Raw genomic sequence first — 25,959 nt, 5'->3', positions numbered from 1 at the left:
CAAAGAAGCTTCTTTTGGAACCACCTGGTTTTGGGTTCAGTCCTTCTGTGCACCACCTTTGTCAAGTGTTTTCTACTATAACACACAGGGTTGACCAATGCTTTGTGAGAGAATTTGCTAGACTGACACTATGTGTAAGCAAATTGTGTGTGCGTGTGTGTGTGCGTGTTTCTATGTATTTTATCTCCCAACACCACCTGACAACGGGTATTCGTTTGTTTACGTCTCTGTAACTTAGCGGTTCAGCAAAAGATTGTTAATAGAATAAGTACAGGACTTTGGTACAAATAAGTACTGGAGCCTATTCGTTGAACTAAACACTTCAAAGCAGTGCTCCAGCATGAGCAGAGTCCAAGGACTGAAACAAATAAGAGAAACACACGGGTGTATGCGCGCGCGCGTGTGAGTGCGTTCATATGTTGTGAAGAATGTGTATGTATGTGTGTGTGCGTGTGTGCGCACGTGTATGATGTTTGTATCTGGGGTTGGTGGCGAAGATAAATTTATATTATATTTCAGTATTAGTTTTGTTTTTCAGTCGTGTTTATTTGCTTGTGTTTTATGATGCATGAACACACTAGTATATTTGCAAACGCTGATATTTGTGCCTGCGTATACTGTTATGTGACTGTGTGTGTGTGTGTGGAGGGAGGTAAAAGTGGATGAATGTGAGTACATGTATGTATGCGTGTGAACGTCTGCGTGCCTCAACGTCCGTGAATGTGTCTGTGTGCGCGCGCGTATGTGCGTGTGTGTGCATGTGTATGTATTTCTATGTCGAGAACACAGATATTTAGATATTTTTATTTTTCTTTCTACAAACTAAAGAGGAAATTTCAATTAATTGAGAATCTTTTGCGTATATCACCCCTTAGCTTATTTATCACATTTATTTCGATCACTTGTTTTTAAATACGTGTGTATATAGAAACGTGTGTGTGTGTGTGTGGTGTTCACGTATTTTTGAAAAAAAATCAATTCGTCTGTTATCTCAACGTTTCTGAGAGGTTACAAGGTTGATGTAGAGGATCAAAAGCCAGTTTAATAGCTCTACTAAGTTTTAAACTTGTATAGGAATTGTAATAGCGATTGGAACAAAACTGGATAAAGACGAAACACAAAAATAAATAAAACAAAAATAATAATAATATTAATAAAAAGTTAAAGAAACATTGTTTTGTATTTCGTCGCAAATCTGACATAACTTTTTTTTTTTTTGTTTACCCTTTTCAAAGTAGAAATTAATGAGATTTTAAATCCTGAGGATTTAAAACACGACTTTATTTTCCCCTTTGTTGATTCGTGTTTTCTCTTCAAGAACTTCGTTTGGTGCTAATAAACAGCATCTATTGTTACTGAGGATAACACAGTTACCTCCCTTTGTGACTTCGCTCTACTTGCTTGGATACTAAGCAACGTGTTTGCTTGCTTCATATAATGAGCCCGCTGGGAGAGACAGACAGACAAATAGACAGAAAGAAAGAAAGGAAAAAGAGGGAGAGAAAGAGAAACCGGAATGGGTAGGCGAAAGGAATAAAGTGTGATGTTAGAGATAAATTAATTGGAGCGAAGACCTAGGGTGGAGTGATAGACATAAGTACAGGAACAAAATTTTCTTCACCCAGATCCAACCTGTGGCGTTCAACACGTTTTCATTGCCCAACCACTGATAGAAGGAAAAGAAATTAGGGTGTGTCCTAGCACCCACTGTTCCCAAGCCTATGGTGATGAACAGGAGCAGAAATGGCCAAAGTAGTAGTATAGTTAGAGTGTGGGCTACCCAGGGTAGCCCCTGAGCTTTTCACCTCACCCCTGGCCACACCAAGCCTATACAAAATTATACAGCAGAACCAGAAATTCCATCTCCTTAAAAATGTCACTGGGGTGTCACGTCCCCACACCTTACTCCTCTAGCTATACTACTGGGCCCAGGTAAAGGTGTATGATGACTGGCAGCAAGGAAAGGGAGTGGTGAGTGGCAGAACAGAAAGGGGTGAAGTCAGAGTATGTTGGGTGCAAACATTCTGGTGGAGTTTCTTCAAGATACGCATAATGATGAGTGAGAAAGGTAGAGTGATGAAGATGGTCCAATGTAATTTTCTTATGTAGATAGTAATAGGTGAGAAAGCTAGAGTGATGAGTATGGTCACAGAGGGGGACAAAGTGGACCTAATGCCAATAAGCTTGTACCAACCATTATTATCTGAGCAGCATAAATGACTGATGGGAAAGGTGGGTTATAAGTGATAGAGAAGTGAGTAATGTGATAGAGAGCTCCAACCCCCAGAATATGTAACTATTCTTTGGGACTTCCCAGTTTATAGAGACTGAACTATCAAGGCAAATAAACCAGATATTGTTGTGAAAGACAAAAGCAATAAAGTCTGTTTATTGATTGACATGAGCATACCCTGTGACCATAATATCTCGGCAAAAGAATTTGATAAGCTCAGAAAATATAAAGATTTGCTAATCAAAATCGAAAAGATGTGGCATCTCAAGATGGTTACAATACCAGTGATTGTAGGAGCACTTGGAATTATATTTATGAATGATCCCTGGCTTATCATCCATGCAGGAAGTGCAAAAGATTGTCTTAACTGGTATGTCATACATACTAGGAAAAACATTGTTGCTGTAAATTTACATTTTTTCCCCCCTTTATTTTTATTTTATTTTATTTTATTTGTTTCAGTCATTTGACTGTGGACATGCAGGAGCACTGCCTTTAGTCAAGCAAATCAACCCCAGGACTTATTCTTTGTAAGCCTAGTACTTATTCAATCAAACTCTTTTGCTGAACCACTAAGTTACGGGGACGTAAACACACCAGCATCGGTTGTCAAGAGGTGTTGGGGGACAAACACAGAAACACACACTTACATGTGTATATATATATATATATATATATATATATATATATATATATATATTATTTTGCTTAAAAGAGTTCCAACACTGTGTGTTTTTTATGTTTTATTTATATTCCTGCAGAACTAATGTGGGGTATAGAATATGGAATATACAATATATAATATAATATACAATATACAATATAAAATAAAATAAAATAAAAATGGATGGCACCATGAAAGAAAGTATTGAATGTAGATGAAATATTGAGTGTTCAATATAAAGGATCAAATATATAAATATCTAAATATAAATATATATATATAAAGGCGACTCGAGTTTCAGGGCTATTTCCCTTCGTCATGGCCGGTATGACAGACTTTAACAGACTGTCTGTTAAAGTCTGTCATACCGGCCATGACGAAGGGAAATAGCCCTGAAACTCGAGTCGCCTTTATATATATATATATTTATATTTATATATTTATATATTTGATCCTTTATATTGAACACTCAATATTTCATCTACATTCAATACTTTCTTTCATGGTGCCATCCATTTTTATTTTATTTTATTTTATATTGTATATTGTATATTATATTATATATTGTATATTCCATATTCTATACCCCACATTAGTTCTGCAGGAATATAAATAAAACATAAAAAACACACAGTGTTGGAACTCTTTTAAGCAAAATAATATATTCCTCTATACACAATCATACAAAAAACCCCACCTTTTTTGTATTTATTTTTACTCGCATATATATATATATATATATATATATATATATATATATATATACACACGAAAGGCTTCTTTCAGTTTCCATCTACCAAATCCACTCACAAGGTTTTGGTCAGCCCGAAGCTATGGTAGAAGACACTTGCCCAAGATGCCACGCAGTGGGACTGAACCCAGAACCATGTGGTTGGTAAGCAAGCTACTTACCACACAGCCACTCCTGTTTACTTTTCTATTTTTTAATTTTTCCCTTTTCTCTGTTTTCCCCTTTGTTCGACTAAAGGCAGTGCTCCAGCATGGCCGCAGTCAAATGACTGAAACAAGTAAAAGAATAAAGAGTATATATATATATATATAAATATATATATATATATATATATATATATATATATATACTCTTCGAAACGCCGGTGTTAAAATGGGGGTAGCTGATGAAGGAAAATGTTCTCTATGTGGCTTGCATGTTTTCTGTACTCTGGTTATTATTATTTTCTTGTCTACGTTTTGTTTGCAATGTCCTGTACCCAGATATGCACCTATATATACAGGTAGACGTAGGTATGCACATACCTGTACGTATATATGCATATACTCATTTATTATTTGTTTTATATATATATATATATATATATATATATATATATATATATATATATATACACACATTTGATGTTATGCTAAGAAGCAGTGCACAGTACCAGAATGTTTGATTCAAGGCAAATATAATTAATTCTGTTAGACTAATCCATGTAAGTGGAATCTGGACTGGTTAGTTTGTACAAGCATCAAATCATATAAATTGTAACAATGAAGTTAAACCTAATAGTGATATTTTAAAATCATTTAATACATATGTTTAAGGTCTGTTTAGTGTTTAATAGGAAATGCATCCATTACTTAAGATCTTCTTCAGTTATTTTGTTTAGAGTTAAAATAAGTTTATGTTATATGCATAAATATTGTGTTTTTACTGTATTATAAATCAGCTATTGTACAGGATATAGATCTATTCCACAATGAAATTTAATACAGGACCTGATTATGAATATTTATAACATAAAATGAAAGCGTATAAAATCAACCAGTTCTAAGTTAACAGTAATAGTAATTAGCTCATGGCTGTATGATTAAGAAATTCACTTTGCAGGCAGATGGTCTTGGGTTCAGTCCCACTCCATTTGCACCTTGGGCAAGTGTCTTCTGCTATAGCCCAAAGCTGACCAATACTTTGTGGGTGAATTGGGTTGACAGAACCTGTGTGGAAACCTATCACGTGTGTGTGTGTGTGTGTGTGTGTGTGTGTGTGTGTGTTTGTTTGTCTGTCTGTTTGTCTGTTTGTCTGTCTGTCTGTCCACCTTTGACAACTGATTTTGGTTTGTTTACATCCCCATAACTTAGCAGTTCGGCAAAATAAATAGAACAAGTACCAGACTTCTAAAAAATAAGTACTGAAGTCAATTCATTTGACTAAACCCTTCAATGTAATGCCCCAGTATAACCACAGTTCAATGACTGAAACAAGGAAAAAGATAAAAATAAAATACAGGAATTCTGTCTCCTCCTAAGCTTTGAGTTTTAGGCGAAACTAAAAAGAGAATGGGACATATAAATGCCCTTTTTTCGTATGTCTACAATTTGTTTTCAAAAATAATGTTTCATAAATGTTAAGGTTGTGGAGGCACCACAGAAATCTTCACCTTCTTGTATTGATTCAAGAAAGGATAAAGTGGAATTGTTTCTTCATTGTGTTTTTCAGGCTGATGGGAGAGGTTTTAGCTCAGAATTACAACTCCATATGGTACCTATTTACAGCTAGATGACCTATGGTGATTAAATTTTAAGGGGTCTTCTGTTACACAGGTGACAAGGTATGGCCTATTGACCCTTTGGCTGATAAGTCTTCACCTTAGAAACAATCTGGTGCGTTAAACCATTTCAGAAATTATTTTTTCACTTTTCAATTTTGAGTTATCCCTCTTGCCTCTGTTCGATTTTTGTCAAATATTGTTTTAAAATGTTTGCCTCTTCTCAACACAGATATAGCCTTTATATATAAGTTATGATGATGAGAACATTAAGTGTGTTAGCGCTTACTTCAATATCTAAGAAATCTTCATTTCATTGAAGATAATGAAAAAATCCTGCACCCTGATATCTTCTGGGCTCGAGCCAGGGTTGGATTAAGACTCATTGAGGCCTTAAGCACTTAAAAGATTTTGGTGCCCTATATACATGTACAGGGTGGTGAAGCAAATCTTGGAAAAGTCAAAATGTTTTATTGTACACAGAAGAGTCAGCATATTACAAAATTATTTATAAATAAGTTATTACTGCCAATACTAGAGATTCCACTCGATGTGTTTACCGTTATTTTCTATCACCAATCGGATACAGCAACTGAAAGCTCCACAGCCCTTCGTGATAAAATGTTTAAACAATTTGGCTCATTATTCCTTCAAAACCTGCTTGAGGTGTTCAGTGCTAGGATGAGATGTTCTGTTGGTAGATTGCTCTAAAGTGCCCCAAACAGAATAGTCCAGCAGATTCAAATCTGGACTGGAGAAGGGCCAGAAATCAGAGGGCTAAAAAACAGTAAAATTGTCCTTGCAAAATATTCGCACTTTCTTTGCTGTATAAGCAGGTGCTCCATCCTGAGTCCACATATAATTACCTTCCAGGTAATTAGACTTAAGCCAAGGCATGATATCTTAACACTTTGTAATAGACATCAGCACAGATTCTCTCACCATATTTGAAAAAATGCAGGGACATTTTTTTGCCATCTGATGCCACAACTCCCCAAACCATCACCTGAGCAGGATGCTTTGCTCTGAAAATTCCCTTGACTTGAGATGGCAATTCAGCAATAAACCAATCACCTTGTCTGTTCACAGCAACATCCACAGTGAAGATTTTCTCATCAGAAAATATTTTCACAGTAGATCCAGATCTCTTGAGGAAGGACAATACTTTGCCCTTTCAAACCTCCTGACTTTCATTGAACCAGCCAGGAAGTGTCTTAGAGTTTGCGCAAATGATAGCAGGCCTATATCAAAGTTAACAGCCTTTCTTACAGTCTTGGCATCAACTTTCATGTCAATTGCCAGTTTCCTTTTGGATGTGGTTGGATCCTTTGAAATTTTTGATATGTGGCCTTCTGGTTCCTCCAATGACTTTCTTCCTCTGAATGCCTTTGATGTTATTCAAACAATTCTTGATGTAAACTGTGCTTAATGACACATTAACCAACTCAGAAATTCGCTTGATGTTAATTCCTGAGTGGAGTAAATCGGCAATGCATTGTTTCTTTACTTCTTGAGGTGACATAGTTAGACTTGTATATGAAAAGCCAAATGAAATTGTTAGTATGAGATAAAAAATGAAGATAAGATAAAAAATTAAGATAAGATAAAAAATTAAGATACGATAAAAAATTAAGATAAGATAAAAAATTAAGATAAGACCAATGCTACATAAAAATATAAGGCTTACAAAAATTTCCTAGTTTTGCTTCCCCACACTGTAATTCAATATAAAAACAAGAGCACTCAGAGAGCGCAAACCTCCACCAAGATAACACCAACATCCTCTCAATGATTAGCCAGAGTTGATTTTTAAAATGAGAATATCTTAAATAAACTCAACTGCTCTTACAAATGAGAATACTAAAAATGAACCCGACTGCTCTCAAAAATTAAGTAAAAAAGCAGGAAACATAATCCAGAATCCTTGTCCGGTACTGAATCAATCCCAAAATCTAATCAGTTTATGCCAGTCATGAGGCCAAACATCCCTGAAAGTTTCATCTGAATCCATCCAGTGGTTCTTGAGATATCTTGTTCACGGACAAACAAACACAACTGAAAACAATACCTCCGCCTTTACTAAAGCGGAGGTAATAATAAACCACAAAATAAATTGTTTTTCAAAATGAAACAAAACTAACAGTAAGATAGAAAATAATGTTTATTTTTGTATACTTCCACTTTATTTATATTTGAAAAGCTATCTCCTACTTTTCTTAATTGCAAAATCTTTGATCAGATTTTCTCGATGACACCATGAACATTTTGAAATTATATTTCCACTCATATAAACCACATCAAATATTATTTTAGCAAGTTTAAGATTTCTTTTGTATTGTAAACCATTTATCATTTCTGTGGGTCCTCCCCTCTCTTGATGCCATAAGCATGAGCTTATTTTTGCTTAATGGTTAATCCAGCACTGGCTCATGGAACTTGTTGCATCAGCCTGATACAGTTTTGAATGATGAGAGAGTGGGAGTGGTTCTGCACCAACCATGCTTAACGTAGTATTATTCAAGAGAAAAAATAACAAAAGAAAAAACAATAAAAACAACATGGTGGAAATTGCCATGAGTAAATATCATTGTCATTGTGAATATGACTTCAAAATACATCAGGTTGTGAGGCCTGGTTCAGGAGCTTCAGGGTTTAGAAGAGATTGGAACCACTATTGTTCCTAGGTTTACTCTGAGCCAGAGCTGTAAACACCTGTCAGGGTCTCAGGTATGGGTTGATTATCATGTCACAGAAACTCCAACAGACCATTTAGTTCTCTCACTGCCCATCAAAGAGAAGGTAACTCCATATAACTCTTGCATCCTGATAACTATTGAGTTAATGGCACCTGTTGAATCAGATTAATACAAATTTGAAGGACAGGAGTATGTGACTGGCTCTGCACAGACTGTTCTCACTATAATATTATTCATTATGTCGGTTGTTCAGCAAGCCAAGATACAAGCACCAATACCCTCATACTTTCTTCATAAGTCTAGTGGCAAAAGGAAAACAGAGCATAGAGCAAACCATTAAATAAATAGATGCATTCCATCTCTGTGGCCTTCGGTGCAGCTGTCATGCTCAACTCTCATATGTAGATGTGATGAGAGAAACAAAAAATAATAAAAACTAAATAAATATATTTAGGGAAGGCATCCAGACAGAAATTCTGAATCAACAAATTTCGCCTGACCCATGCAAGCATGAAAAAGTAAACGTTAAATGATGATTCTGATGATGATAACGATTAGGAATATGCTGATGATGACGATGACGATGACGACGATGACAACGACGGCGACTACGCGAAGGCGGTGCAGAAGGAGGATCAGAAAGGATGATGGTGGTATTACAATTTAAATATTTTTGGATTTAAAAGAAGACGAGTAGCTTCCCTTGATCTTTGCTCATCGTCTCGCATATGCTAGGCTGATAGTGGAAAATTGTAGTTTCCACAGTTGGCATCTATTCTGTATAATCTGTATCAAAAATACAGTCACAAATGAGCTTATATTGGAACCATTAGGAAGTCACTCAACCTGTTAGAAATAGCAGTAAATCTCGTTTAAACTATCACCTGGTGTGTTAAAAACGAGGACGTATAAGTTAGGTACTTAACACATAAAGCGCGACAGGCCACGAACGTGGCCCAGATAGATGCATTTAATTTATGGGCGTTTGTTGGGGTCCAATGTCACTCAAACACTCTGATACCCTCCAGAATGCAAGAGGACTAACAGTTCAACTAAAGACTTTTCAGATGATGTAAAACCTGCCACCATTATAAAGATAGAAGATATTTTGACTATTTTTTTGTTTTTTATGCATGCATGGTAGTCTCATTTTCATAAAATGTGCTCAGCAGTCGATGCTATGTAAGTGCAAATCCCAGCGCTTTATGGGTTAAATATAGTTAAGTTCAAAAGCTCTCTAGTTATTGCCATCTTGTCGAGATATTAAAAAAGCATAACCAATATTTCAGATTATAAAAAATACGGATTGTGTATTTCAAAGTTAATGTGCTGGGGAACAGCCTTCAAGGGTTTAGTAAAAATAAATCGACCCAAAGTACTTGTTTATTTATTTTTTAAACTCTGGTACTTATTCTGTCGATTATTTTTTCTAAACCACTAGTTTCTTTTTCTACTCAAGACACAAAGCCTGAAATTTTTGGGAAGGGGAGGGGGCACTTGATTAGATCGACCCCAGTATGCAACTGGTACTTGATTTATCAACCCTGAAAGGATGAAAGGCAAAGTCGACCTTGGTAGAATTTGAACTCAGAACGTAAAGACAGACAAAATACCACTAAGCATTTCTCCCAGCTTGCTAACATTTCTGCTAGCTCGCTACCTTCCAAACCATTAGGTTACAGAGGCGTAAACGAGCCAGCACAGTTTGTCAAACAATAGGAGTGGACAAACATCAAAACATACATACACAGACACATGCATACACACATGCACATGTGCATACATACATACAAAAAGCTCCTTTCAAATATGAGGCAATGATAAGCGACAAAGACCTTTGGTGATATGTTGTGCTTGAGAAGACTCATCAAGCCACGTGAAAGCATAGTTGTGGCCAATGCCAGTGTCATGTAACTGGCACCTGTGTTGGTGGCATATAAAAAGCACCCATTATACTCTTGGAGTGGTTGCATCCAGCTGTAGAAGCCATGGTAAATCAGACTGGAAACTGCTGCAACTCTCCAGCTTACCAGTTTCGATCTAACAATCTAACCCACACCATGTTTATCTCCCTCTATAGAAATAATTAAAACGTAATACTGTAATACATTTCTGGTTGGCATTAGGTAGGGCATACAGCCATAGAAACCATGCCAAAGAAAAGAGTCGAGGAGCTTTATGCAGTCGTCTGATTTGTCAGCTCCTGTCAAACTGTTCAGCCCTTGCTAGCATAGAAAGCAGAAGCTAAATGATGATGATGATGACACACACGCATACACACACACATACACATACATACATACATACATGCAACAAAGCCTGACCTTCAGCATATAAAGTGCAGGGTGACTTGAAGGGAAAATGGTGGGTAAAGAGTGTGCCTTATATGCTGGAAAATATGGTATTTAGTAAAATGGCTAACTAGTCAACAAATGATAATAACAGAAGTGAAATAGATCCAGCGAGTGTGATTTTTATTATTAGCATAATAAAATACAACAAATGCATAGGATAAGTTAAATGTAAAAATGTCTTACCAGTTGAATATTGACATGAAGCTTAAGAAATAAAATTCTACTAACTAAACACGTATGAAGGCGCATGACTTAGTGGTTAAGGTGTTGAACTCATGATCTTAAGATTGTGGTTTTTGATTCCTGGACCAAGCGACGCCTTGTGTCCTTGAGCAAAACTTCATTTCACATTGCTTTAGTCCACTCAGCTAGTAGAAATGAGTTATCTTGTGATGGACCCTACATCCCATCCATTTGGTGAATATATATGTTACAGAATCTGAGAAATCAGCTTTATGAGCCTACAGCTTGGGAGGGATCTTTGATTCTTTTTTTTTTTTTTAATTAAACACAAATATAATGATTATATCTTGCAGTTCCAGTTAACTCTTTAAGTCCTATAGTCTGTGATTTGCAGAAAATATTAGTGGCATAAGTTGTCAATGAGTGACTCTGATTGCGAAAATATCTTTCAAATGTAATAATTCAATTTTTGATGTGTGTTTTTTCTTTCTTTTTAGATAGTCTAGGGTAACAAGCTGAAGCATGCCATCTAGATCGAGTCTAAATTGCATGAGGGGCTTATCATTTCTTCCTTTAAGACAGTGAATAGGCAGAATTGTAAGAACTTCAAGCAAAACAATTTATGGTATTTACTTACATGTTTATCTCCCTCTATAGAAATAATTAAAACGTAATACTGTAATACATTTCTGGTTGGCATTAGGTAGGGCATACAGCCATAGAAACCATGCCAAAGAAAAGAGTCGAGGAGCTTTATGCAGTCGTCTGACTTGTCAGCTCCTGTCAAACTGTTCAGCCCTTGCCAGCATAGAAAATAGACGTTAAATGATGATGATAATGATGGTGGTATCAGACCAGTCATCCTGCAAGCTTAGGACTGGAAGTATCCTGGAATTCTGGACTTGCCAGTTTTCTGGAGATAGTCTAAATTATAAACTTAAAATATAAAATAAACTATGAACTGTAAAGAGCTAAATTGTTTAACAGATTCAAATTAATTCATTTCTAAAACAGGGTCTGTTTGTTGATTTTTAATGATTTTTAATTAATTTTTACTATTAATTTTCATTAAGTGGTGAGCTGACAGTATTGTTTGCATGTCAAGAAAAATGCTTTGTGGCACTTTGTCTGTCTTTATGCTCTGAATTCAAATTCCACCAAGGCCAACTTTGCATATTTAATTTTCTTTTTTAAACATCAGTATCCTTTTATTGGAATATAACATATATATCATATGGGGTGGGGGGAATGAAAAAAGAGGAACAAAGAAAAGCAAAAAGAAAGAAGAAATAAAAAAAAAATCACTCACCAAGTGTCTGAATTGGTCACACACCACAAAGTCTCAAGGGAACCTACTAAAGTAAACCAACACGCTCGCCGCGTCACGACGAGCGATGGCGAGACTAAAGCGTTAAAACAGCCAAGCACCTTCACGGGCATCACTTAACGCCTTGGTAAGGCAAGCCGCCAACGATGACAAGAACTTCGCTGTTAGCGGCCCAACCTCTCCAAACATCTCAAACGCCATTGGCTGGAAGAAATGACTTACTGACAGGCCCCGATATCTAAGGATTTTCATATTTATATCAATCCAATTTAAAAAAAGTTAACAAAACTATTTTTAACATACCGTATGTAAATTAACCAAGTTTTAAAAACAGGTTCTGTTTACTCAATACAGGGTGCAATATATTGTTTGCTATTACACAGTATTCTCGGTTTTCTGGAAGCCGGATAAAAGGTCCGGTATTCTATTTTAAGATTACTACCTATAATTCGTACTCTATGTAGCTTCAACAAATTCATCTTACACGAGTTAAGTCCCTTGCACCGTTTTAGGATTTTACTTAAATTCTCTTATCACAATTTATCTCACAGAATTTATCGTTTTCTCCGCTCAATTTTTATTTTGCTTCTTGTTTACATTTTCTGCGTTTTTCATCTCCCATCTTTTTTATTACTTCTTTTCATCTCCTTTTATAAAACGTTGTTTTACTTCCGTCGATGTTTTTCTTTAACGTCTTTTTGTCGTCGTCTTTATGTTCTACTCTTTTCCTGTCATCGACTTCATTTATTTATTCATTTATTTCTGCTTTCCCTCCTAACATCATTCCTTTTTATTTTCCTGTCTCCGTTTTTTTTTTCTCCTTTTCTCCTTTTCTTTTTCTGTCTTTTACTTCAACACTTCATTTTCCCTCCTCTTCTTCGTCTTCTTCCTCTTCGTCTTCTTTTTTCTTTCACTTCTTTTTCTTCCTCTTCTTTTTTCTTTTATCTCGCTTTTTGTCGTTGCTGCTACACCTGCTGTTGTTGTAGCTATTGCTGTTGTTGTTGTTGTTGGTGGTGGTCTTCTCTTTCTTTTACTCCTTTTTCTTCTTCTTCTTCTACCCCCCCTCCTCCTTCTTTTTCTTCTTCTCCTCCTCCTCCTCCTTCTACTGCTGCAGCGAGCTAGCAGACTCAGTAGCACACGGGGTGAAATGCTTAGCGGTATTTCAGCCTTCATCATGTTCTGGGTTCAAATTCCACCGAGACAGACTTTTGCTTTTCATCCTTTCGGGGTTGATGTAATTGGCTGGCCCCCACCCCCAAAATTTCAGACCTTGTGCCTATAACAGAAAGGATTATTATTATTATCATCATTATTATTTCCTCTACTGTTTCTTCTCTCTCGTTTCCTCTTTTCTATACTCATTGCTTTTTCTAACTGCTGACATGGGCTGTAACTGCTGAGGACATACGTAAGCTCGCAAGGAATGAAGCCAGTATGCTCCGTTGGATGTGTAATGTCAATGTGAATACCCGTCAGAGTGTAAGTATCTTGAGAGAAAAGCTGAACATTAGAAGCATCAGTTGTGGCGTGCAAGAGAGACGATTGCGCTGGTATGGACATGTGGTGAGAATGGAGGAGGATAGCTGCGTGAAAAAGTGCCACACCCTAACAGTTGAGGGAACCCGTGGAAGAGGTAGGCCCAGGAAGACCTGGGCTGAGGTGGTGAGGCAAGACCTTCGTACATTGGGCCTCACCGAGGCGATGACTACGGACCGAGACCTTTGGAAATGGGCTGTGCGTGAGAAGACCCGGCAAGCCAAGTAAGATCGTTGCCAGTGCCCCTGGACTGGTTCTTGTGCGGGTGGCACATGAGATGCACCATTTTGAGCGTGGCCGTTGCCAGTACCGCCTGACTGGCTCCTGTAGGATTTTCGAGCGAGATCGTTGCCAGTGCCCCTGGACTGGCTTGTGCGGGTGGCACATAAAAGACACCATTTCGAGCGTGGCCGTTTTCGTGCGGGTGACACGTAAAAGCACCCACTACACTCTCTGAGTGGTTGGCGTTAGGAAGGGCATCCAGCTGTAGAAACTCTGCCAAATCAGACTGGAGCCTGGTGTTGCCATCCGGTTTCACCAGTCCTCAGTCAAATCGTCCAACCCATGCTAGCATGGAAAGCGGACGTTAAACGATGATGATGATGATGATGATGTATTAGTATCTCATCTCACTATAATCACTTACTATGTTTGTAGCACCATGAGGTTTGAAATAAAACCAGTGTTTATTACTGATATTAATTAAACCAATACAAGAATCTTTAAAGCTTCAGTAAAAATATGTGTCTTGTGGTATTTGTTGTAGCTCTTTACCTTCCAAATTAAAATCCATATCAGGTCAAAATTGCCTTTCATCTTTTTACCAAACAATGAAATAAAGTACCAGTCAGGTATGAAGGTGGACGGCATTGACTAACTTCCACGCCTTAAAATTACTGGCTTTATCTTTTAGCTGTAATTCGTTTTGGTCAGTAAACTATGGCTATGCTGGGGAACCGCCTTGAAGAATTTTAGTCGAATGAATCGACCCCGTTACTTTTTTATTTTTTAAACCCAGTACTTATTCTATTGGTGTCTTTTGCCAAACAGATAAGTTACAGAAACAGTAATGCACCAACACCAGTTGTCAATTAGTGGTAGGGGACAAACACAAACACACAGAAACACACAAATATAAATAAAAATATATATATATCAGGTTGAGTAAAAAGTAAGCAACGTTCTGAACCATGATTTTTGCAGAGTTTAACATTTTTTTTTGAAGATTTTTTGCAATTGTCTGATAATAATACATAGACTTGCCCAAATGCATCAATAAATAACACTGATATTTCTCTCACAGTTGTTAAAAATCATCTGAAATGAAAATATTAAAGCACAATATTCAAGCAATTTTGCTATTCAACTTCAAAAACGACGTAAAGCAGCTGAAACTGCTTGTGATATCAAGGAAACGTTTGGTGAGGAAGTGACGAGTGAGTGGTCAGCTTGAAAATGGTTTAAATGATTTTGCAGTGAGGACCTGAGCCTTGAAGATCATGAGCATAGTGGACGCCCATCTATCATTAATGATGGTCAATTAAAGACCATCATTGAGAAAGATCCACATAAAACCACTTGAGTAATGGCAAAAGAACTTCAAGTTAGCCAGAAAACTGCTTGCAACCATTTGCATGTGATCGGAAAATCAAAAAGCTCGACAAATGGGTACCACATGATTTGAATGAAAATCAGAAAATGCGCAGATATGAAATTTGTTCGTCATTATTTCTCTATAACCAGACTGATCCATTTCTCAACTGTAGAGCAACAATGATCAGTAGATTCTGTACAATAATAAAAAAACATTTTACGCAGTGGTTGGACCAAAATGAAGCACCAAAAACCTTTCCTAAACCTGAACTTTTCAAAAAGAAGGTTATGGTGACTGTTTGGTAATGTACTGTTGAACTCATCCACTATAACTTCGTAAAACCCAGATAAACCATTATTGTAGAAACATATGGCCATGAAATTGCCAAAATGAATGAAAAACTTCTACTCTTCTGTCCCAGACTGGTCAACAGAAGAGGGCCAATCATTCTTCATGACAATATTCAACCACACATTCCACTAATGATGCTTCCAATCTGCAACAGTTCAGTTACATTGATACACAAATACATTTTCATAAAAGCATACCATTCCCTCCCCTCATACATTCATGACAGCAACCATGCTCTTTGGCTCTCTAATTCCTTCTCATTCCTTGTAGGTCCTTCCCGACTCTTGTTCACACTCGACATCAAGTCTCTTTACACTGTTACACCTCATTGTTATCCTGTATCATACTCATAGTCACATTGTTATGATACTCACAACTATGCTCTTACGTTCTCAAACATGTCAATTAGTTAAAATAAACCAATTTCATTTTACAGTTTAACCCCCTTTTGCATTCAGATTACTCTGTCAGATGTAATAACTATGTATTCACATTGTGCATTAATCATGCATTGTCTCATAGCCACAAGATTTCAATGATGTGATTATTTATTTTTAGAATGACATTGTAGGTAGGTGTGAGGGGCTGAATATGGCCAGTTTAAACATAAAAAAAAGGTAAGATATTTGGGCCTGATATGGGTGGTTTAAATATTAAAGGGTTAAATACAAGAAGCAGAGTTAGTAGAGCATTGGATAGAATGTCTTGTGGTAGTTGTTTCAGTTATAAGTAACCTGAGTTCAAATCACACCAAGGTCACCTTTACCTTTTATTCTTTTGGGGTTTCAACCAATCCAAGGTGGTAGATAGACAGAAATGTAATAACAGATTACCTAACATTCTGGCAGAGTCATCTTTGTATCACTGATTTGCTGCTGACTTATCTGACACCAGAAGTTTTAATGTTTCTCTCATTTACATAACACATCCCAACCCATCTTTCTCTCTCTCTCTCTCCCTCTTTCTGTTTATGCCAATCACGTTCAATTAATCAATTGTAAGGCTTCTCTCTGTCTCTTCTTCTTCTTCTCCTCTCTCTCTATCTGTATGTGTATTTTTCTGCACATGCACGTTTGTGTGTGTGTGTGTGTGTGTGTGTGTGTGTGTGCTTGCCTCCAAATCTCAAAAGTACTTTCTGGAAGCTTGTCCTGTATATATACGTATGCATGTAATATGTGCATGCATATCAGAGAGAGAGAGAGAGAGAGAGAGAGAGAGAGAGAATCCATGTCTTTGTGTCAGTGTTTGTCCCTCTTCACTGCTTGACAACTGGTGTTAGTTTGTTTATGTCCTCATGGCTTAATGGTTCTGCAAAAGAGACTGATAGAATAAGTACCAATCTTAAATATATATATATATATATATATATATATATATATATATGTATGTATAATATATATACATGATATATATCATTATCATTATCATCATCAACATCATTTAACGTTCATTGTCCATGCTGGCATAGTTTGGACAGTTTGACTGGGCTGTCACACTGGAAGGCTATGCCAGGCTCCAGCCTGATTTGGCATGATTTTCTATGGCTGGATGCCCTTCCTAATGCCAACCACTCCAAGAGTGTAATGGCTTTTTTTACATACCACCGACATGGGTGCCATTTGCATGACACCAGGGTGCATCTACATACCACCTGCACAGGTGCCAATTTGTGTGACACTGGTATCAGCCATGACTGCAATTTTGCTTGGCTTGATGGGTTTTCTCAAGCACAACATAATGCCAAAGGTCTTAGACATTGTCTTCATGAGGCCCAGTGCACCAGAGGAACTCAGCCAGGAAGACATGGGATGAGGTGGTGAAGCATGATCTTCGAACTTTGAGCCTCACAGAGGTAATGACTGGTGACCGAGACCTTTATCAATGTGCTTTGTCTCAATGAGGCCCAGCGTTCAAAAGATGTTCTTTATCTGCTACCAGCATAGGTGCACTTGACTTGATGGGTCCTCTAAAGCACAGTACATTGCCAAAGGTCTCAGTCACCAGTCATTGCCTCTGTGAGGCTCAAAGTTTGAAGATCATGCTTCACCTCCTTGTCCCATGTCTTCCTGGGTCTACTACCTCTACCACAGTCTCCCTTTACAGTTAGAGATTAGCACTTCTTTACACAGTTGTCTTCGTCCATACACATCACATGACCATACCAGCACAGTTGTCTCTCTTGCATGCCACATATGATTATGCCCAACTTTTCTTATGCCTAACTTTTCTCTCAAGATGCTTACACACTGTCGAACATGTACACTGACATTCCACATCCAACAAAACATACTAGCTTCATTTCTTTCAAGCCTACACATGTCCTTGGCTGTCATAGCCCATGTTTCACTGCCATGAAGCATAACTGTTTGCACACAGGCATCAAACAATCTGCCTTTTACTCTGAGAGAGAAGCCCTTTGTTGCCACCAGGGGTAGGAGCTCTCTGAATTTTGCCCAGCCTAATCTTATTCTCACAGCTATGAACTTAGAACATCCACCTCCATTATTAACTTGGTCACCTAGATAATGGAAGCTATCTACTACCTCTAGCTTGTTCTCCTAGCAGTTGATGAAATCTATTTTCTGTGCATTTTCATTGCTTATTGTACCTGTGCACCTTCCATATACAAAGGTTAGTTTCCCTGTTAACCTTCCTCTGATGTTGCTGCAGTTTTTGTGTCCAAAGCTTACATTGGGTGCATCTTATGGAGTTTCTACCTACACCTTTTCTACAGATTGTTGTGGCAGACACACCCAAGTGAGAAGTGTGCTGGTCCACTACTAATAAATAGTGGACAGACATAGCAAGTAGTGTCAGTCAGCAAGTTATGCTGTTCAGGCCAGCCTTGCAGATGACGAAATATGTCATCATAATGTGGAACATATCACAGATTGAGCAAGGCCATCTACCTGAAGGGATTTCTGATTTGTCTGCCTTCCAACTTACTATGACTTTGGTTTTTGCTAGGTTAACTCTAAGACCCTTTGATTCTTGACCTTGCTTCTATACCTGGAACTTCTCTAGTTCTGGTGGTGATTCAGATGTACGAGTAAGGTCATCAGCATAAAGGAGCTCCCAGGGGCAGCCTGTCTTGAATTCCTCTGTTATTCCCTGGAGGACTATGATGAACAAGATGGGGCTGAGCACTGATCCTTAGTGAATCCCTACTTGTACCGGGAATTCTTCATTGTACTCATTGCCCACCCTCATCTTACTGGTAACATCCCTGTACAAGGCTTGTACGGCTCTCACTAGCCACTTGTCTATCCCTAGTTTCTGCATTGATCACTAGATAAGGGATCGGGGGACCCCATCAAAAGCTTTTTTCCAATTCAAAAAAAGTCAAGTACAAAGGTTTACCTTTGGACAGGTATTTCTCCTGAAGTTGCCTTACCAGAAATATAGCATCAGTGGTGCTTCTCCCTGGCACAAAACCAAACTGCATCTCATCTAGACTAACTCTCTCCCTAATTGGTTGGGCTATGACTCTCTCTGTAACTTTCATCACCTGATCCAACAAGTTGATACCACTGTAATTATTTCTTCCTAACGTATCGCCTTTACCTTTGTAGCAGTTGACTATGATGCTGCTACACCAGTCATTGGGTATGACTCCTTCATGAACCATCTGATTTAATATATGGGTGACTAGACCATAACCCACAGCACCAAGTATGTATATATATGTCGCAGGTATGACTGTGTGGTAAGAAGCTTGTTTCCCAACCACATGCTTCCAAGTTCAGTCCAACTACATGGCATCTTAGGAAAGTGTCTTCTACTAGAGCTTCAGGCCGACCAAAGTCTTGTGAGTGGATTTGGTTGACAGAAACTGAAAGAAACCTGTTGTGTGTGTGTGTGTGTGTGTGTGTGTGTTATGTGTGTTTTGTGCATGTGTCTTTGTGTCTATGTTTGTCCCTCCCACCCATCTTTTGACAACCAACGTTGGTGTGTTTACATCCCTATAACTTAGTGGTTCAGCAAAAGAGACCAATAATATAAGTACTAGGCTTACAAAGAATAAGTCCTGGGGTCGATTTCTTCGACTACAGAACCCTTTAAGGTGGTGTTCCAGCAGTCAAATGACTGAAACAAGTAAAAGAATAGAAGAATAAAGTACTGGATGCAATTTGGTTGACTAAAACCCTTGAGGGCTGTGCCCCAGCATGGCCATAGTCCAATGAACTAAAACGAGAAAAAGATAGAAAAATAAAAGACATGCCTACTTTGCAAGTTCTAAACTTTTTAGAATCCTCTCTAGCTAACTATATACAACAACATGTCAGTTATGAAATCACTTCACAGGTTTTAATGAACAATGAAAGATAGAAAATTAGACAAACTTTTCTAATTACAAATGTCTTAGATGGACACAAAGCTACATATTAATAGGTGTGAGAAATGTCAAGTGGTAATGTTCATGGGTTTTCCAAAGAAATTAGCCATAGAAATGAAATGAAATTGTTGTTACAAGCAACAGGAGTAAAAGGGTTGCATTATGAGCTAATAAAGGTATGTCTATGGGGACGTTTGGCTGGCTAGAAATAGCAGCCAAATCTCTCTCTCTCTCTCTCATCACTACCTTAAATGAAGGAAGAGATATTTAACAAAGTAGACCCTGATTTCCAAAATGAGGCGATGGTCGTAGTTGGAGAATCTTTGATGACAGACATGTTCAGTCAGAGCTGACCTGGAGCTAAACAACAACAACAACAATAACACTACAACAGGGCTGCTGTGATTAACCAGACTAATTAAGATATTGATTCTTAGCTCTGGTCGAGGTCACACATTTTGGCAAATTTGGGGTAATTGATTGTATTGAACCCAGTATTTCACCAACTGTCACTCTCCCACTGTTCTTGCTACTGCTGCTGCTGCAGCTGATGACGCTGCCGCCGCCGACAAGAGGGGTGATAGTGTTAGTACTGTAGTGGTGGTAGTGGCAATGGTGGTGGTCATGATGGTTGTGCTGCTGTTGCTATTGCTGATGATGATGGTTATGGTGATGATTTTAGCGGCGGTGTTGGTGATGGCAGGAATAGTGGCAGTGGTAGAGGTAGCAATAGTGGTAGTAGTAGTGATGGAGTTCGATATCAGGGAGAGATTTGGCTGCTATTTCTAGCAGCAAGACATTTTGTAAAGAGCTGTATAGATATACGCAAGAATGGTTGTGTAGTAAGAAATTTGCTTCCTAGCCATATGGTTTCAGGTTCAGTTCCACTGTGTGGCACTTTTGGAAAATGTCTTCTGCTATAGCCCCAAGCTGACCAAAATCTTGAGAGTGGATTTGGTAGATGAAAACTGAAAGAAGCCTGGTCGAATTCTGCTTTATGCACCGCATATAACCCCTCATAACTTTATTTTTTTGAATTTTCAGAAAATTCATGCAAATTTGTGTCTACGCCCCAGAAATCATATAACTATGCCAAAAAATTTTGGTGGGTTTGTTGAAATTAAAAAAAAATTTTTTTTTAATTCTTAGAGCTTTCTTCTTTTTTTCTAAATCAGTTTAAAATACAGACAATTTGAATTTTTGGCTTAAATCCTAGCAAAAGACTATTAAATGTGTTTATGGGGAGAAAGATATTGAAAAACATCAATACATCAGAGTGACAAATGAGGACAGTATGAGGTGGTTGTGAGATGTGCTAAAAATAACAGCTAAATATCTTTTAAAATCACACAAAAATTTTTGTTTTGTTTGATTTTTACATAGTTGTATGATCTCCTATGTGTAGAGTACAAATTCGCAAAAATTTCTGAAAATTCCAAAAAATTAAAATCTTATGAGGGTTTATATGCTGTGTGGAAAGCAGAATTTCACCAGAAGCCTTTGTACATGTGTGTGTGTTTGTGTGTGTATGTGTGTGCGTGTGTGTGTGTGTGTGTGTGTGTGTGTGTGTGTGTGTGTGTGTGTGTGTGTGTGTGCATGTGTGCGTGCGTGTGTGTGTGTGTAATTTCTGATAATTCCAAAAAATAAAAAACTTATGATGGTTCATATGCTGTGTGGAAAGCTAATTTTCACAGATATAAAAAAAAAAAATTTTAATGTTTATCAGATAGAAACGGGTGCAAGTACATCTAAATAACATAATTTAGTGTTTGGTTACACTGTGAAGCACATTTGCCAATTATCTACTATTATAGACCCAGACTGATCAATGCCTGGATACCTTGTGAGTGAATTTGGTAGACAAAAACTGTACTGAAACCTGTCATATACATATATATATATATATATATATATATGTGTGTGTGTGTGTGTGTGTGTATATACATGCATACAAATATGTATGCACGCATGTATGTATGTTTGTATGACAGGCTTCAGTACAATATATATGCATGTACACAGACACACACACACACACAGTGTAATGTATATGTGCTTTTATTTTGTGCTTCACAGTGAAAAAATAAAACACTAAGTTGCAAATAGATTGTTTGTTGCCTTTGTCAACAAATCCTCTGCTAGCTCACCACTTTCAAAAACAAGTGAAAAAGGGAAAAAAAAAAACCTTGAAAAACAAAAAAATCTTAGGAATAGAACAGACATCCAGCTGTAATACAATGCCTTGACTGTATATATTCACTTAACCCATGCCAGCACTGGAAAACAGACATAAAACAAACAAACAAAAGCTTTAACTTCCAACCACCTACCCCACTATTCAAGTGAGATATGGTTTCCCAAATAGGATTGAACATAGTGACTTCACTATGTACTGCTTTTAAATTAGACATAGCCTGGGTTAAGACTGATAGAAACCCATCTAAGTTTATCTAAGTTTATTATCTAAAGGATTATCATTGCTTTTTTTATTGTGAATAGTATTGGCGGTGAGGGATTACAGTTTTTGCATTTCATGTATTTGTGACCATTATTGTCCATTTGATTTGAAATGGGAGTATAGAAGAGTGGCTGGCTAAAATCATTGCTGCATATTGATGGAAAACTGGTTCTTATCACAACATCTGTTATGATGACAAGCATTTAGGCAATGATCTCAATATTGATTGAAATCAATGGATTAATTCTTAAAAGGAGCTTAACACTGTAAAGCTGTATTTATGAAGTTATAAACTAACCATGCTTTTAACTAAACTCAACATTAGAGATTTAGAAATTGAAGGATCGGTCAGGGCTAAGTCACAGAGTATCTTTGATGACCCTTTTAATAGGTTTTAATTCCAGAGTTTAAATTCTTGCAACATTTCACTCTGCCAAACAATTTTTCAAAGGAAAAAGAAACCAAAATTAGAAATTAGTAAATACTAAAGTATTAAAAATATACGCAGTAAACCTTATCGGATGCTATTCCTTGCTAGAAAATCTATTTGCTAGAATGAAATGAGATTATTGAATATCAACACATCATATCCTTTCTAGTCAGGTTTGTCACCAGATTTTGGTGCCCGGGGGTGCTTCAGAATATTCTGGGTGGGCATTAATTCATAATAATTGGAAAATGTAGTTTCGAAATAAGTGTATCACTGTAAATCTGAGGGTGCACCATTGAAGAACGAGGGGGAAGTGTCATCTAGTACGACCCCTTAGCAATGAACATGTTTCTATCAATGAATCATTTGAAGTTCTACATTTGTCCAATATTCATCTGTCAGTCTGCCTGTCAAACTACACATTTTAGTGCAGTGGTTACCAACCTCTGGAATTCACAAAAGTAATACTGTGAATTTTTGAGCAGTTTCATATAATTATTTAGTTACGTATATCTTCTAACTGAGAGATGAAACTGTGAAAACGAATTTATTATTAGTTAATTAAATCGATTTATTGAGAAGATAAACCTTTCAAAAACTTGCAGTCCATAGGAAAATTCATTTAAATAAAAGATGGTCTTGGTAGTGAAAAGACTGGGAATCACTGCTTAAGTGTTGTGAAATCACTCTGGATTTTTTTCCACAATGAGTATTCATGAGTGATGGAAGGTAGGAGGCTGAATCAGATGCTAAGGTGCTGGCACAGTAATGCTCCACCTTCAGCATTTGATCCTTAGAAGTGGAGGTGTTTATAAAAAAGCCAACCTTGCTATCTTCAGTTTGGTTTTTATGCCTGTCATCACCTACAGTCATGAATGTTGGGTAATGATCAAAACAGTACAATCACAAATACTAGTCTCCAAGATGCGGTTCTTCCAAAGGGTTTCTGGAGTAACATAGTTCTGAGAGCAGGGAATCTTCAAACCACTACTTATCAACATTGAAAAGTCTCGGCTGCCATACTATCGATATGTGATTGGAGTATGGCATGAAATCACAAGACGGATTTTTCAATCCAAGCCAACCAGCAGGAGTCTACCTAGGAGTAGACCAAGAATGAGACGGTTGGATAATATCCATTGTCTCAGTTAGTCACACCTGGGAATCCAGCTAGAAAGTTTAATAATGGTTGCTTCTAATAGGACTTTATGGAGGACTCCACTTCCATGACCCTCCTAGAATAGTGGGCAGAGAAGATGAATAAACAGAGAGTATTGTTGCAACAACATCAACATAGAAGCAGGGGAAAACTCCAGTTTTAGTTCCCTGGTTATGAAAGCAGCTCTCCAGCAGAATAAATGCTTGGAACTGACTGTGGGAGCCATCTTGAAGCAAGATTAAGGAGAAACAGGAGTTGTTTGAAGCAGCCCTTGCATTTAATCTTATCAAAAAATATAAGTATAAATAATATCGAAGTGAAATTAGAATTTTAAAATAGTATAAAAAGAGAGAGGAAACAGATAAGATAAATAAATAATTTCAAATATGATCTATCTTTTACCTTTTACCTTTTTCAGTCATTTGACCCCAGGATTATTTTTTAAGCTTGGTATTTATTCTATCAGTTTCTTTTTCTGAACTGCTAAGTTACGGTTGTCAAGTAGGTGGGGGAACAAGCAGACACACATACACACATATATGATGGGCCTTCTTCAATTTCCGTCAAACAAATCCACTTACAAGGCTTTGGTTGGCCTGAAGCTATAGTAGAAGACACTTGCCCAAGGTGTCATTCAGTGGGACTGAACCCAAAACCATGTGGTTGTTAAGCAAGCTTCTTATTTCTTTATTGCCCACAAGTGACTAAACATAGAGGGGACAAACAGGAACATACAAAGGGATTAAGTCGATTACATCGACCTCTGTGCATAACTGGTACTTAATTTATCGACCCCCGAAAGGATGAAAGGCAAAGTCGACCTCGGCAGAATTTGAACTCAGAATGTAACGGCAGACAAAATACAGCTAAGCATTTCGCCTGGCATGCTAACATTTCTGCTAGCTCGCCGCCTTTTAAGCAAGCTTCTTACCACACAACCTCTTTTTTTAACAACTCCATTTTTCACAACTTCATAATGTATGCATGAGAATGTAATTATCTCCCTTAGTAGTTGCTAAACCATACACTTTCTCTGTAAACAACCACCTCTTTCACTATAACAGCTCATTACTGTTGTCTTTTAATAACGTGTGAGTGTGTATGTGTGTGTGTCTGTGCATGTGTATGTGTGTATATATATATGTGTATATATATATATATATATATATATATATATATATATATATATATATATATATATATATATATATATATATATATAAAGGGCATTAACTGTGTATTAATGCCTCACGCTATCGAGGGACTAAATAAGTAAAAAAACTACCAAAAATAAGCAACATATTTACCGAAAGCGAGGGAATGCAGCTTTTCAAAATTTATCTCTTAAAAACATTTAACTCAACGGTAGACCACTGGTTTCTCAATCAAATACAGAAAAAACTGTGAAGTAACCTGTATTCTTTTGTTCATCAGTACATGTATGTATGGTCAAGATATATAAAAATAAACAAGAATCAACCTACCACAATGTAGCCATCCCAGCAACAATGACTTTTGTTCACAATTATATATCCCTGAAAGAGATTTGAATTTATCCAGTTGCATCTCGGTAACATGTGCTTATACAGAATAATATTCAGCACTGAATATATTTCAATTATTTATAATATAATATAGGATAAATTCTTTATAAGAATTTATCAAGTAGTCAGCGTGAAAAAACCTCATAATGAAAAAATAACGAAAAATTTCGTAATGAAAAAAATTCATCGTTTCTTGATAGATATATTTAATTATATATAAAGGGCATTAACTGTGTATTAATGCCTCTGGATAAAATTCAAATCTCTTTCAGGGATATATAATTGTGAACAAAAGTCATCGTTGCTGTGATGGCTACATCGTGGTAGGTTGATTCTTGTTTATTTTTATATATCTTGACCATACATACGTGTACTGATGAACAAAAGAATACAGGTTACTTCACAGTTTTTTCTGTATTTGATTGAGAAACCAGTGGTCTACCGTTGAGTTAAATGTTTTTAAGAGATAAATTTTGAAAAGCTGCATTCCCTCGCTTTCGGTAAATATGTTGCTTATTTTTGGTAGTTTTTTTACTTATTTAGTCCCTCGATAGCGTGAGGCATTAATACACAGTTAATGCCCT

At 37.0% G+C, this 25,959-nt stretch overlaps 1 protein-coding gene across 10 annotated transcripts in view; it reads left to right on the top strand.

Annotated features, from left to right (window-relative positions):
• The window catches only part of LOC128249436 (protocadherin alpha-6-like), a 179,244-nt gene that overhangs the window by 59,584 nt on the left and 93,701 nt on the right, over nucleotides 1-25,959 (top strand). For 3 of the 10 annotated variants that reach the window (XR_016244379.1, XR_016244378.1, XR_016244377.1), the window contains exon 3: nucleotides 5,359-5,522. The exons of 5 other annotated variants lie outside the window; for them this stretch is intronic. Coding sequence is in view for 2 of the 5 variants with exons in the window: in XM_089363279.1 (XP_089219405.1) it covers nucleotides 19,021-19,071 (51 nt within the window). In the remaining 3 variants the exon portion in view is untranslated. Of the gene's footprint in view, nucleotides 1-5,358; nucleotides 5,523-19,020; nucleotides 21,059-25,959 lie in introns of those variants that run through there. 2 more of the 10 variants (XM_089363279.1, XM_089363278.1) reach the window with 2 other exon arrangements.

This window comes from Octopus bimaculoides, chromosome 14, assembly GCF_046866305.1.
Source record: "Octopus bimaculoides isolate indiv1 chromosome 14, ASM4686630v1, whole genome shotgun sequence".
Taxonomy (NCBI): Eukaryota; Metazoa; Mollusca; class Cephalopoda; order Octopoda; family Octopodidae; genus Octopus; species Octopus bimaculoides.
The sequence above is the reverse complement of the archived record's forward strand: the minus strand, read 5'-3'. Positions and strand labels throughout refer to the sequence as shown.